At 35.9% G+C, this 14,459-nt stretch overlaps 1 protein-coding gene across 1 annotated transcript in view; it reads left to right on the top strand.

Annotated features, from left to right (window-relative positions):
- Positions 1 to 14,459, top strand: part of LOC138188827 (lachesin-like) — a 68,226-nt gene that overhangs the window by 48,955 nt on the left and 4,812 nt on the right. Inside the window, exons 4-7 of the mRNA XM_069130968.1 lie at positions 4,366 to 4,449; positions 8,520 to 8,643; positions 13,500 to 13,637; positions 13,755 to 13,874. Coding sequence (XP_068987069.1) covers positions 4,366 to 4,449; positions 8,520 to 8,643; positions 13,500 to 13,637; positions 13,755 to 13,874 — 466 coding nt within the window. The remainder of the gene's footprint in view (positions 1 to 4,365; positions 4,450 to 8,519; positions 8,644 to 13,499; positions 13,638 to 13,754; positions 13,875 to 14,459) is intronic.

The following is a 14,459-nucleotide window of genomic DNA, read 5'->3' as shown; positions in this document are numbered from 1 at the left end:
CTGACTGTTTTGTTTAGCGTTATGTCTTGTTCCATTTCATTTTTGAGTTTGTTTGTTTCGGCGATGATAATTCTGTTTAGTTGTTCACGGCCCATGTGTTCGTTTTGTGTGTGTGTTTTGGAAAAGTGGGTGCCGATAATGTCTAGTTTTTCTGTTGTTTTGGCTATTATGAAATTACCCTCGGTGTCTTTGATGGTGTTGAGTGTCGTTATACCTGCTTCTTGGATGAGGGAGGCTTTTTCTGGAGGCAATTTGAGAGGTGGGATGGGGTTTTGTCCTTTTGGCCTGAAGATTTGATTTATTTATGGGAACATGTTGGCTGTGTCGTTTTTGGAGATGTTTTTTATTTTGTTTGTCCAGTAATGGTTTATGGAGCTTGCGAATTCTTGTTTCAGATGTGTTTTTATTTCGTATAAAAGATACTTTAGAAATTCTAATTCTTCTCTTTTGTCGTAAGAATAGTTGAATTTTATATTGTTTACTTTGGAGAGTATGTAGCTTTTGTCTCGTTGTAGTTCTTATTGTTGAGATAGGGCTCGCATGAATTTTTTTGTTTTATGATTGGCACGGATTTTTGGAGAGCGATTTGTGTATGTTTTTCTATTTCGTCTAAGAATGAGTCGATTTGACTGTTTGTTAGATTGGCGCTGTTGTAGATCTTTAGGTCGCAGTTCTGTTCGAGTATGTTTTGGAATTTTTTCCAGTCTGTCTTTTTGTAATTGTACCTGGGTGCCTCGGTCTGTGTTTCGAGTGTTAGGAGGACCGATGTATTCTTTTTTATGTGAAATACTAGGGCGTTATGGTCACTGTCATAAGCTAAGGTTTTAAGGGTGTTATTTGGACGTAGGTTTTGAAATTTTAGTCGCGCATCTGCTAAGCATATGTCCAGGTATGAGCCTCCTTTTGGGTAAGAGGGTAGCTCGGAGCTGTATAAGTTTGTTCTGAAGTGAATGCTTTTATTGTCTAGCCAGTTTCTAATGAAGTTGCCTCTCGTGTTGTTTATTTCGTTTTTCCAGCTTGTATGTTTTGCGTTAAGGTCGTCTGCTATTATATAGTAGTTTTCCGGTTTGTTGAGCTGTAAGAGTTCGAAAAGTTTATTGAATTCTTCGCCAAATTCATTCCGGTTTCCATAGGTTGCGTAGGCTGCAGTGATAAATAGGTTTTCCTTATCGCTTAATTTTATTTTTATGATCGTTGTTTCTAGGATTTTGAAACTTGTTATTTTGTCATTTAGAATTGTTTTGTGTTTTATAGGGTTTTTTATGAGGATTGCTGTTCCTCCTCCTTGGCTGGCGTTCGGTCTGTCTTGTCTTATCATGGAGTAGTTTTTGAAGTGTACTTTGTGTCTTTTATTTAGTTTTGTTTCTAAGATGAGTACGATGTCGGGGGTTTCTTTATTTATTAGGGTTAGCATACTGTATCTTTTGTTATTTGAAATTAGGGAGTTGGCATTTATTGCAATGGCAATTATTTTCAGATGTTTTAAGTTTAATTTATGTTTTTCGCTGTACTTGTTGGTTTTGAGGTTTTTGGTTATTTGTCATATATACTATTGAAAGTGTTGAAGATGGCGTCGAACCTTTCTTCATGCGTTGATAGTGTTGTTTTTATATCATTTAATTGCATTTGATGTTTTTTTAACGCTTGGAGTATGCTTTTTTTAAAGTCTTCAATGATGTTTATTATGTTTAGATGGCGGGTGTTATCGGATGTAGTTGGGCTTTGGCCTGGGCGCGGATCTGAGTTTGTTATTTGTGGTGTGTCTTCGGTTGTTTTATTTTTTGTTATTTGCTGTTTCACTACGTCCGAGAACTTTTGTTCTGGGACGTATTTACGGCTAATTTGGGCAATTCGTTTTGCCTTTGTTTCTTTGCCCTTTTTTATTTTTTCTGCTAGGTTTTTGCGTAGTTCTACGAGTTTGGGGCACCCCTTGTATGACGCTGGGTGTCCGTAGTTTTTGCAGATTACGCAGAATATTTTGTCCTTAGTGACTGCGTCTTCTTTTTCTATTTTGCAGTCGCCTGGGCCATGGGGCTCTGTGCATTTTACACAGCGATAGTTTAGGTTGCAGATTTGTGCAGTGTGCCCTAGTCGCTGGCATTTATGACATTGAATTATGTCATCCTTTCTTTTTATTATTTTTTCCCATTTTATCTTAAAATAGTTAAAATGGTTAATTTTTAGTAGATTGCTTATATTGCTGTGAGGGGATAGTTGTATTATATAAATTGGGAGCAATATATTGTTCTCCCTTGATCTTTTTGTCGTGAACCGTGAGACTTTCGTAAATTGTACGTCGTCTATTTGTAATGATTGTAGGTCTGCGAGTATTTCTGTTTCAGTGTAGCTGTTGTCTAGTTCTTTTAGCAAGTATGTGTGGTGTTTTTCTGTTTTGGGTGTATAGGTATATAAGGTTGTGTTTGCTGCAAGGAGTGTTTCTTTAGCTTTGTGAAAGTCGGGTATGTTTCGGAGGTAGAGCACATGTTTACCTGTGTATATCCTTTTAATGTGGAACTTTTTGATGTTTGACACTTTTTCTATGAGTGTTATTGTGTCTTTTGAGTCTTGTGTTGTTATAATGATGGGTGGCGGTTTGATTTCCCTTGTAGTGGTAGGGGCGTTCGTACGCTCATCCGCGGTGTGTCTGCTGGGGTGTCCGTTCCGTGTCCGCCCCCCCCCCCCCTTGGCGATGATATTGGCGCTGGGCCTCCAGGGTTGTTCGATGAGGCCTGTCGCCTCTCCGGTGATGAATGTTTTGGCGATGTGGTGGGACTGTGTTTACCCATTTTGCCTCGTAATGTGTCATTTTTTTTTATTTGCTCTAACGTTGAGCACGGCGTTAAGTAATTTGTTGGTCCCTGTTGGGGTTGAGATTCTGGTTCGGTTTGTAATATGTCGAATCTGTTGCTGGTTGTAATTGCTGGAGGTGGGGTTGCTCTTATGGGGCTCATGATTGTGAATTCCGCAGCTTTTTCTTACTGTGTGCAGAGAATTTCCTCGTTTGCGTTTGCTAGTCTTTTTGTCATGGCAATCAGATTTGGTTGTGGATTGAGTTTCCGCGTCTTTTGCGCGGAAAGTCTTAAGCTATTGTTGATTTCTACAGCTGATTTCTGTGCGTTAATTTTTCTTTTTGTTTTTGTTTTTTTTTTCGTTAAGTCTAAGGCGGATTCCGTTTTCTTGCTTTTTGCTTCATTATCGGTGGCTCCTATTTTTTTATATACCTCAATTTTGTTTTTTTTTTCTTTTTTTATGATTTTGTTTTTTAGTTTTGTTTTATGGCGATGATGTCACTGCAATGTTTTTCACTGTTTGACACTTTTTTTTCACTTTTTGTCACTTTTTCTTTTTCCTATTTGAGTGTTAGTTTGCTTTGACGCGCGCACTGTCAGGACCTAAGCCTGATGTCCCTTTCTGGGCTGAGAGGTCCGTCCTGTTCGGAGGTTTACGGTCAACTCGACGGGAATGAGTGCACTCGGCGCGGCCAGGACTTGACCTCACCTACAGATCAGTCAACGTATCTCTATCGGGTCTTCATCCGTCAAACAATCGTCTACGATATTTATATCACACGTAAAGGCGTATGTCTTCATTGTAATAAGTTGTTGGAAATATAAGTATTATAATTACGTTAATCGTAGTGTTATACCACATCAGTCACTCCTATTATCCCAAAAGAAATAAGGGGATAGATCTGTTCGTGGTGTCGATTATTATAATCGTAACGGGAATTTACAACTCCCGTTCACGCGCTTCCTCGCTATCGCGTCTCTTCGCGACTGGTCGAAAATACAGGGGATTTTATTGATATGCGTTCAAATCATTTATTCTAGAGATCTGTTACTTTAACGAACTTGATTGGGATAAGAGAGGAATTGCCAATATCGTGTAATTCCGACGGATATCCTGTTCCGACTGAAAAATATCTTGTTAGAAATATATGTTCACTCGCGACTTTTCATTTCTTTTAACGCGCATAAAACTCACCACTTTCCATGTGTTCGTGTATTAATTAATCGACTCATGACATAAAATATTTGACAATTGTATCGGCTAGACACGGTATTTATAACAAACATTCATCATTATATTTTCAGCTTTACCGATTTTTTCCCGAAACAGTAACGTATTATTATGACTGAAACACGAAGCTTGTTTGTGCAGTGCTAATGCGCTCAATATTTGATATTGAATGAAATGAAACATTTTGGATAAGACCTTCGTAAACCAATATTAACAATCGTTGCCTTTTTTTTACAAAAAAGATTGTTTCTTCGAGCTTTAAATCTTTCTGTTAGTAAAATGAATATCAGCAGCGTGATAAATGAATAAAATTAACTGATACAAGGTAATATTATATCTTTTCAGACAGGTATGTTGTCGGTTGTCGTGCCACCGGACTTTATTCCCGAAGAAACATCTAGCGACGTCATGGTACGCGAAGGAGGGCAGGTAAATTGATGGCTAATCAGTCTTTCTCATTAAATTTAGTCGAGAAATACGATAGGCATACATTTATTTAACTCGCACTTAATCGTGATAGTAATTGTTACGTCCTGTGGCCTTCTACATAAAATTGCCCCTCGAGCAAGATGGCCGCCAGATATCTAAATATCTTTATTGCATATCCTGAATAATCCTAAGGACCCAACATAAATTTTAACATTTTTTACAGTTAAGGTCCTTAAGACCACCCAAGTATGTTTTAAGTTGAAGCAGTCCTTAGGGTTATTGTTAATTCCGGGAAAGTACAGGAAATCTGGTTTTTCTGACGTATGATGTCTCCCGCGAGCGACCTTCTTTCGGCGACGGCTAGCACCCTTCTTTACTCATCAACCTTTTTTCTTAGCCAATTAGCACCAATGACCGTTGCCCTCACTTTCCTAACGAAAATTGTCATCAACAAATCCGCTTATCCTGTATCCTTAGAGACACCCATCACTAGTTTTCCTTCGCGGTATCATCGTCACCGTACTTCACTTGCGTTTCGTTTTTTGATCAGTCACTATCTTTACTTATATTGCGTACTCCGTTCAGTCAATGATCTTAACTTATTGGCTATCAGTCAACATTTTAACTGTTAACTCTAAAACTTATATTCTACAGGAAACAGTTGTTGGAATAAAAGGTGTATTGTTAACGTGTTAACTCAATGTTATAATCAATTAACCACCCCTATTATCTTAATCGAAACAGGGGATCGACTGATTTCAGTGCGTCGATTATCAACTCATAACGGGGAAAGCTTATCCCGGAAATGAACGAAATTCTAAGATGATCCTATTTTCAGATATGCTACGAAACTTCGAATCAATCGAATTTCACCGATTGTGAATCGTGTACATGGTCCACCTTCGAAACATCGACTAAATTGAACATTTACTATTGTCTAATGGTAAATTGGTTGTAATTTGGTCAGCGGAGTTTAATATTCTTAAACTGATAGAGAGAACTTTACCTCGTTCCGTTCAACGACGAAATTTTATTCAAAGCCACCTTCTTCCTCCCTTTCTCCCTTAAACCTAGTGTAAGCTGATTCTTCAAATTCGCAAGAGACATTCGCACGTGAAATTCCCGTGAAAATGAATAACGGCAAATAACGAATAAGGAATAATAAATAAAAAATAGCGGACATAGATTTGGTGTAAGAGGTTGAGAAACACCTCGCGGATATCGATCAATTTTAAGTTAATTTAATTTATTTAATTCTCATCAAATAGGTCGTAAATTCATAAACGTCGTAAAGATATGTCAAATTAAATCCCAATCGTGATATTAGAAATGCAATGTTCCAATTTAATATATCGATGCTCAGAGCTTTATTGGTTCTTTGGTAATTATTGATAAAAAATTTACGTAATATAATTTATCTCATGTTATTTAAGCATCACACAATTATAATATCGAGAAAATCATTCAATTTTAAAAATCGGAGCATTCTTTTATATCTGACAACTTATAGTTTACGTGTAATATCGTAAATGAGATTTCTGTAGCGTCTTACGTGATGCTCTTGTATTTATTTTCAATCATATGAATAATATATATGTTGGGGTAGCGTCGGGAATAGGGTTGCGGGCGTTTGATGAATCTTCATTGAAATTAGCCATCGTACAAGTATAACAGGATATGATTTATTAACACGAGTTTGTACACCACAGGCTTGACAATCCGCTACGGCGATTAGGCACTCACGACACTAATTGGCGTTGCTGCTAATTGGTCAATCTCCATATCGGTGGTTAGAAAAAGATGCTAGCCGCCCTCGTGGGAAAGTTACTGGTGGGAGACTCCGTCCGTTGGAAAATAGGTCTCCTCTATCTTCTCGTAGTTGGGACAAAGATTGTTTGTCTGTTTTAAGGACTTTAGTTAGCTAAATCTTAAGATTTATAGCAGACCCTCGGGCTAGCTGAACATGTACTGCGGAGATGCATCGACATCTGGCAATCATCCTACTCGAAGAATAGGGTCTGCGTGTGGCGAGCTACGGGACAGGGACCGTTGGAATATTTACTGTCGCGCGTCGCTAGAAATGTTTCTTTTAAGGAGAGCTATAGAACTACTCCATGCCTTTGTTAGACAAAACGTTCATCCCTTTGACCGCGGTTACGTTGGCGACTGAATATCGCCTCGAGCCCAAGCTCATTATCACAGATCTCGGACAATTACAACCGGATTGAATAACTACAATTGCTTAATTACAGCTATAGTGGACTCTAGGTTACAATGTTGCGGGATTATCCAAGATTCCAAGGCTCCGGTGTTCTTTCATCTCCGACATATATTAATATTTTGTCGTCTGTGTTATATATTTTATCATTCAAATATGTGTAATATTTTTAACGTCGTTAAACAGAATCCGTCTCCTACTTGGCATCATATTGATTGATTTCATGATTATTGAAAATGATCGTTTGCGATACATATCTTTGTTAGTATTGTTCGCTATGTACAATAGGAAATTTATTGGTCTCTAAAATGGTGGAAAAATTTAATTTTATCGCGTAATATATTTTTGCTGTAAAGTCTCGCAACACCAAAGCACTGTGCATTATAAATTCAAGCTACTTATAGTTTTCTTCAACACGGTTCATCTTGAATGATAAGCCTGCAATTTTATCGACAAAGAATTTAAAATACTTCAAAACGCGTTTTACCTAATAAAGTAAAACAATTATTAGATTGTGAAACGTAACGATAAAATTTATCACTCGGTAATGAAGAATATTCCATATGAAACTATAAATTTCTCTGGTTATTGAGTTTGCAAAGAAACGATTTTCAACGATAATTAACAATTGCGCCATATAATTTCATACAAAAGTTACATAAATTTTCATTTCATAATAGCTGACATCATGAAAATTTTGAAGTCAGCCGAGACGCTCTCCGTCGTCCGAAAATTTGTCATTTTAGAATTAGATTATCGCCTTTGTGTTACCTAAGGCCCCACCATAAACCGAATCTTATTAGCTTGCAGGAACCTTTAATCCTGCAAGTATTTTCAGTTTATAACGGGTATTTAAAACAGTCCTCAGTTTTATTGCACGTTCTTACAAATTACGGAGAAAGCGGATGGGTGTCTAACGGAAAAGCCGGTTTTTCCCATGCATAAGGTCACCCCCGAGACACGTCGGTAGGAAGCTCCCTCCTCCAATCTTCATATATTAATATTGGCTATAACCAATGGGCATCGCGAATCGTTACCCTCACTGTCCTAACGAAAAGTGTGAACAACGAATCCACGTCCTTAGTTCAAAAGACACACCCACTCCGAGCTTTCCTCCGTAATCACATAAGAACGAACTTCACTTATTCTTTATCATTAGAATAGTCAATATGTCATTACCGGTTTACTATCCTTAAATCAATCACTTACTTAACTTGTACATACGCCTCAGTGTAACTCTTAAGTGTTGGAAATATAAATTTTATAACCCTGTTAATCGCAGCGTTATACCACCTCAACCACCCCTATTGTCTCAACGGAAATCAGGGGATCGATCTATTCACGGCGTCGATTATTATAATCGTAACGGGAATTTACGACTCCCGGTGACGTGTTTCCTCACAATTGCATCTCCCCGCGATTGGTCGAAACTACACTTTGTTTTCCCTTTAATTATAAATTTTCGAAATTTTTCTATATAAATTATAATGTACGCTATGTATTTATCTGTGTGAATTTTTGTAGAATAAAATTTTAAACGATAATGTAAGAATCAGAGGAAGCCGAACAGAAAAAAAAGAATTTTTCGTAAATTATTTACGTAAATGATTATTATGTAGCATTTTTAACCGTTCCCACTCGTTGAATACTTGGCTGATCTATCGAATAATCAATCTACCTTGCGAAATATCGAACAACATTTCAACAAATTTAGTTCAACAGTTCGCTCGAATAGTTTTCACGCACCTGCCTGCGACTTTAATTTTTCCAAACATTTATACGTGATCCGGCCTTATTCCGCGGCCGGTAATAACGAAGTCTCTTTATAATTTTGGTTCCATAACATGTACAGGTGAAGCTAACGTGTCGTGCAAGAGGCGTGCCTCCACCTAGTATATCGTGGCGCAGAGAAGACGGAAAGGACATTATAATTCGAAAACCATTTGCAGGGAACGCCTTGAACCAGAAGTCTCATGGTGAGATTTAATATAGCTGACGTTTCAACCATTTCGCCGATATAACGTGGAGTATACAATTATATTTTCCTCGAACCTGACTCACTTCGTATTTTAGTTTCCTTAGTTCATCGAAAACCGCTACTTCACGATGAATTCACCCGAAACTGCCTACAAGGGACGTGTAACTATCTAGAAATTTTTAAGTAACATTTTGTGCTACGTCTTACAGAATCGATAGAAGTCTCGATTGTACAGGTCACGTTAACGATTTACTCACGAAATTGGTTTATCTTTATATACATAAGCACGTTCGTAGACAATTTCGAGATATCCGCATCCTCGATTTATTACAAACGTTGTATCGCTAGTATTATTTCATTATATAGTGTCATTTTATGACTTGTATTATTTCCATAATAGTATCACTGTACAGACTGAAACACATACCTGCAACTGAATATCTATTTTCTAAAATATTGGGCTGTTCGGAAAGTTCGTTCCAATTTTCGGTAGGTAGCATTAGAGCAAGTCTGAGTATATCAGAAGATTGAAAACAAATGACATGTGCATATATTCTAAAAGGTGATATTTCAGGCATTTTTTAAAAAACGTTTGATTAAGATATATTAATTTTTGTTAGTTTTATAGACTCTTAAATATGAAAGAAAACGAAGTGCATTATAGGCATTTGATGCGTTTCTTTTACTGGAGAGGCAAAAATGCCACACAAGCAGCAAACAAAATATGCGCTGTTTATGATAACAGTGCTACAGCTGAAAGAACTGTGCGGGAGTAGTTCGCTAAATTTAAAGCTGGTGATTTCAACTTGGAATATCGGGTACGTCCGGGTAGGCCCTCCACCATTGACGAAAATCAGAACAAAACACTGATCGAGAATAACCCACGACGCGTGAATTAGAAGAAATGTTAAAAACATCGAAATCCATCATCCACGAGCATTTTGTGAAGCTTGACTATGTAAAATGTTTTGATATATAGATTTCCCACGATTTAACGGAAAAGAATCTGATGATTCGCATTTCCATTTGTGACTCGCTCTATGAATAAAGAGACATCATTTTTTAAGCAAGTAATGACGGGAAATGAAAAATGGATTATTTACAATTACATTTTACATATTACATATTACATTTGTATTACGATCTTCTACCAAACAGCCAGATGATAAATTCGGAAAAGCATTGCTTGCAATTAGACGAATTAAAGATAGCAATTGAACAAAAACGTCCAGAATTAGCGAATCAAAAAGTTGACGTGTTTCATTAGGACAATGCGCGGCCTCATGTGTCTTTGACTACTCGACAAAAGCTGTTAGATCTTGCTTGGGATGTGTCCCCCATCCGTATTCACCAATCATTGCACATTCAGATTTTCACTCATTTAGGACATTACAAAATTCCTTTGATGGCTAGAACTTTAACTTTTTGGTCGACATTAAGAATCATATTGAAAAGATTTTTGTCGAAATACCCGAGAGGTTTGGAGGAATGGGATACTTACGTTGTGTAAAAGATGGAGAAAGGTTGTGGAACAAAATGGCACTTATATAATTCAGATGTAGATCGAAATTTAAACAGTGCTATGTTTGAATTTTCTTTAAAAATTGAGACGAACTTTCCGGACAACCCAGGTATTTTTGCCTTTGCTTCCTTTATTCTATATTATATTCGTATGCATAATCCAGGTTCTGACTGGTTTAACTGTTCTAATTACTAATTGTAAAGCAATCAAGATCGTGACTCGCATTAACATTCAGACACCATGGTATTTCAGATGTTATTGCTGTATATGCATCTACTGCACGTTTGCGTCGAAATTAAACAAAAAAATGTTAAAAAAGAGAAGGGATTCTCTCGGAATAATCCACTTTTTAATAATATCACCGGCCATGCATACAACTGTATTACGTTCTTGAAACGTTGGCGTGGCGTGGCGTGACATGCCGGTGAAACAATCAGTAGATAGCGTTCATAAAATTGCGGAATGTTTGATCGTGAAATGGCGCGTCGCATCGCATAGCATCGGTCGGAGTTATATTCCTCATTGTCTCTTTATGGTTCGACCTAAACGTTTCATTTAGCATTCACTTCAGCATGGTGTTACTAATAGCAGGCGAATTATATCGAGGATGCTGTGGCAATGTATGCGAGTGCAACCCTCGCGACGCGACACGTGCTAAGTGCAGTGGCCCCTAACTGCACGCAAACGGGATAACTTATTGTTGACCTACAATACCGATAATTATTGGGTATCGAGGGAGAAACGTTGCCAACCCAACTACGAGGTCTGCAACTTCATCCATTGTAAGATGTTATTTCAATTTCGTGTACGCGCCTATGAATAAATGATAAGATAACGGGATGCTGATTTCAAACAAACTGATTATTTAGACTGCAGTGTTTATGCATTTGTAAGAAATTTAAACGTGAATTATTTGATATTTTTCTTGTTTTCATCTTAATTCGAACATGAAGTGTCATGTTATCGTGATGTCAGAAATCACTAATCAATGTCAATAGGATACATCTTTCATAAAGACGAACTTCAATTTTTTCACCATCTTTCACAAAATCTGTTGAATGTTTTATGATCTCTACCATATTTTAGATATAATTCTGTCGTAGAAGATGACAATTATTTCCACCTCAACTCTCCATCTCTGGCTACGAGAAATATCTGAGCAACATAAAATTTCAGATAGTTGAACATTAAAATATAATACATATTATGAAATCTGAATTATAAATGTCATACGCGATGAATTTATAAGAATATATAATATCGTCGTTCCAATAATAGCAATAATTCTTCACTATTTTCTTTGCTCTTAATCATATTATAATATCGTTATCTAGAAGATTCAATTATTTTTTATGACAATCTGCTTGGTATTTCTGATTTTTGGATCGTGATAGTTTCATAGTTTCGAGGTTTCTTAAGTTATTTATTTTGTATTTCTATCTTTGACTAATCATTCACTTTTAATTTTGAATTTGTTCAAGAAATCGTGGTTTCCTGACAAATCGTGAATATTATACTTGTGTAATTACCGATGTTACACCACATAATACAGCTCACCGAGATTTAAACGATGATTTATAATTTACAAACTCATTAATTAGCGATTTTCCATGAAATGGCTAGCAAGCAGTACGACGATTTTGCGGAACTTACCTTTTTAGTTGAAATTTTCTCTAAGAAAATTATATGTAACTTATTTAGTTTCCAACGTTTCTGTTAAAAAAAAAAAAGAGAAAAAGATATCGATATTAGTCGTCTTAACGTACCGTAGAGTTGTAATGATATAATATTATTTAAGATTTGTAGATAAATTTTGGTGTTATGAATTTGACGTTACGAGTTACAGAAAACATATTATAAAATGGTTAACTCGAATTTTCGTTATAAAAAGACGTTTATTTTAGCGCAGAAATTTTATTACCGTAGCTAAATAGGGACTGCATCTTAAACGATATGGCGCAACATTGTTCCCTTAATTAATCCTTACGGACAACAACTTAGGCAGAGAAGAGAAACGACAGCCTCGAGTACCTTCGTCAATTTTAATAATGAAAATTTCTGCTTAACGACTGTAGATTTTAATAGTATTGCTAACAGAGATTTTTATTCATCTCCAGGTAGAATCCTGTGATTGTTAATGAAACTGGAGGAACGTACGATGCACGTTTGCTGCATGCAAACGATCCTACTATTTTCTGTTCTTATATAATTAAATGGGGAATTACGAGTTCTGTGAACCAATACCTTAAATATAACTCGAAATTTTAAGAAAATCGATATTTTCACAAGTTTGTGGCAAAACACATTAAAGATAGCGCGTTTCAATGCAATATTGTCACTAGCACAGGTGTAACAAATTGTATAAAAACGCTTACATTAGGTATGTTGGCTAGTTTTTCCTGCCAATCTAAATATATTTTGGCATGATTAAAAAATACTCGAATGTAGTGTTTGTTTTATATTATCTTGAAATTATTTCAAATATCGTATATTCAATCATATCTCAAATTTTAATATCAAAATATAAGGAACACATTGATAAATTTCTAATTATCATAGCAATTTATTCTAAAACTACAAATGACTGTGTTCAAAACTAATTAACAAACCGAAACCGTAAGAATAATATTAGGTTTGAACACATTGTTAGGAATATATTTAAAGAAATTTTGTATGCTTTTTAAAATTTCTTGTTTACGTTAAAATTAGCGCGATTCATAAGTTGTTAATGAAACGGTGGCACGGAGAATTTTGTTTCTTAACTTTTCTTTATTGCCTCACTTGTGTTAAAAAGATTATAAAAATTCAAGCTAAAGTTCGCTCAAAAACTCAACATAATGATTCAATCGTTCTTGCCACTGTAGATTATAAATTATTAAACAATATACTTATACATGCTTGGTTATATAAAATTTCTTCTAGTTGCATAGAATTAAACGTAAATTCCCATATATTGAACAAGATAGATATTAAATACATATTAATAAAACACCAAATAATAATAATGAAAGAAATTATTCACAAGGTATCGTATATCCTTTATTGTTATGTATTGTGAAATACATTTTGCGTAACTTAATGTTTTTAAATTCTCCGTTGCACTTTACATTTTCTGCAAATATGTATTGTAACCTATTTTTTGTTCAAACACATTTGTAGAATTAACTAACTTTGTTAAAAGTAAGAACACGTCTATTACGAAAAATGAAGAAAATATTTATTTTGTTTTTGTACATGTATATGTACGTATAACTTATTTAGTTGTACATATACAGTAGAAAATTTCGTAATATCGCATTAACAAGATCTTTATCGGTATTTATCTGGTTTAGTGACTTCAGTGAACGAGTACCACAGCGAAGAGCTAAGACTGATGAAGATTTCGAGGAACGAAATGGGAGTTTATCTGTGCATCGCTATTAACGGTGTGCCACCGGCGGTCAGCAAACGTATTTCTATCAACGTCCATTGTGAGTAGTAGTGACTATCCTGGCCGATAATAATTTACCAATCTCTAACAAAACGAGCAAAGGAAAACATACTAGCATTCTACCTCTACAAATCCTATTTGGGATTCTGTTTCGCAGTCTCGCCGGTAATTCATTTGCCTAATCAACTGGTAGGTGCTCCTCTGGGTACAGATGTAGTCTTGGAATGTTTTGTCGAGGCTTCGCCCAAGTCAATTAATTATTGGGTCAAGGATAACGGTAATGTCTTTCTGCTGGCTATATAGTATTGTAATTTGATGCGACTTTGCAAAAATCTTCTCACAGAGTATAATTTCATTTATATAGCGTGCGCGCAGCTCGTTGTTTCTTTTTTCCGCTGTCTATCGTTTTGCATCGCTTTTCTAAGACACCCTTTCTGCTTACTTTCTACATTTTTAACTACAAACGTATAATAACCTTAATTTGTTCCTTTTTATTTCTCACAAGAAAAAGGAATCATTCCTTGAAAAATTCAGTGTAAATAATTTCTAGTACGATAATTTTTCTACTAAGATACAATATGTAGGTTATTCGTGCAACATTTTAGTATGTTACATTCATTTTATTGCTGAAAAGAAGAACAGGGATGCGGATCTAATTGGCTATTTTTAATAGACTCGACATGGTCATAAATATAAGCACGCATATTGCTAGAAAAGGCCAAAAGCGTTACATTGTCACACATACGTATGTACAAATAAAACAATATAGCAACGCATGGCGGTAAACGATAAAGGGCAATATCTTGCTTGCCCCTATGCTATCGCTCGTCTTCTTTCCAACAATGATGATAGACATTCTCTT

Source organism: Bombus flavifrons, chromosome 2 (genome assembly GCF_040668555.2).
Source record: "Bombus flavifrons isolate JBK064 chromosome 2, iyBomFlav1_principal, whole genome shotgun sequence".
NCBI classification, from domain to species: Eukaryota; Metazoa; Arthropoda; class Insecta; order Hymenoptera; family Apidae; genus Bombus; species Bombus flavifrons.
This window is presented reverse-complemented; position numbering and strand designations above follow the sequence as displayed.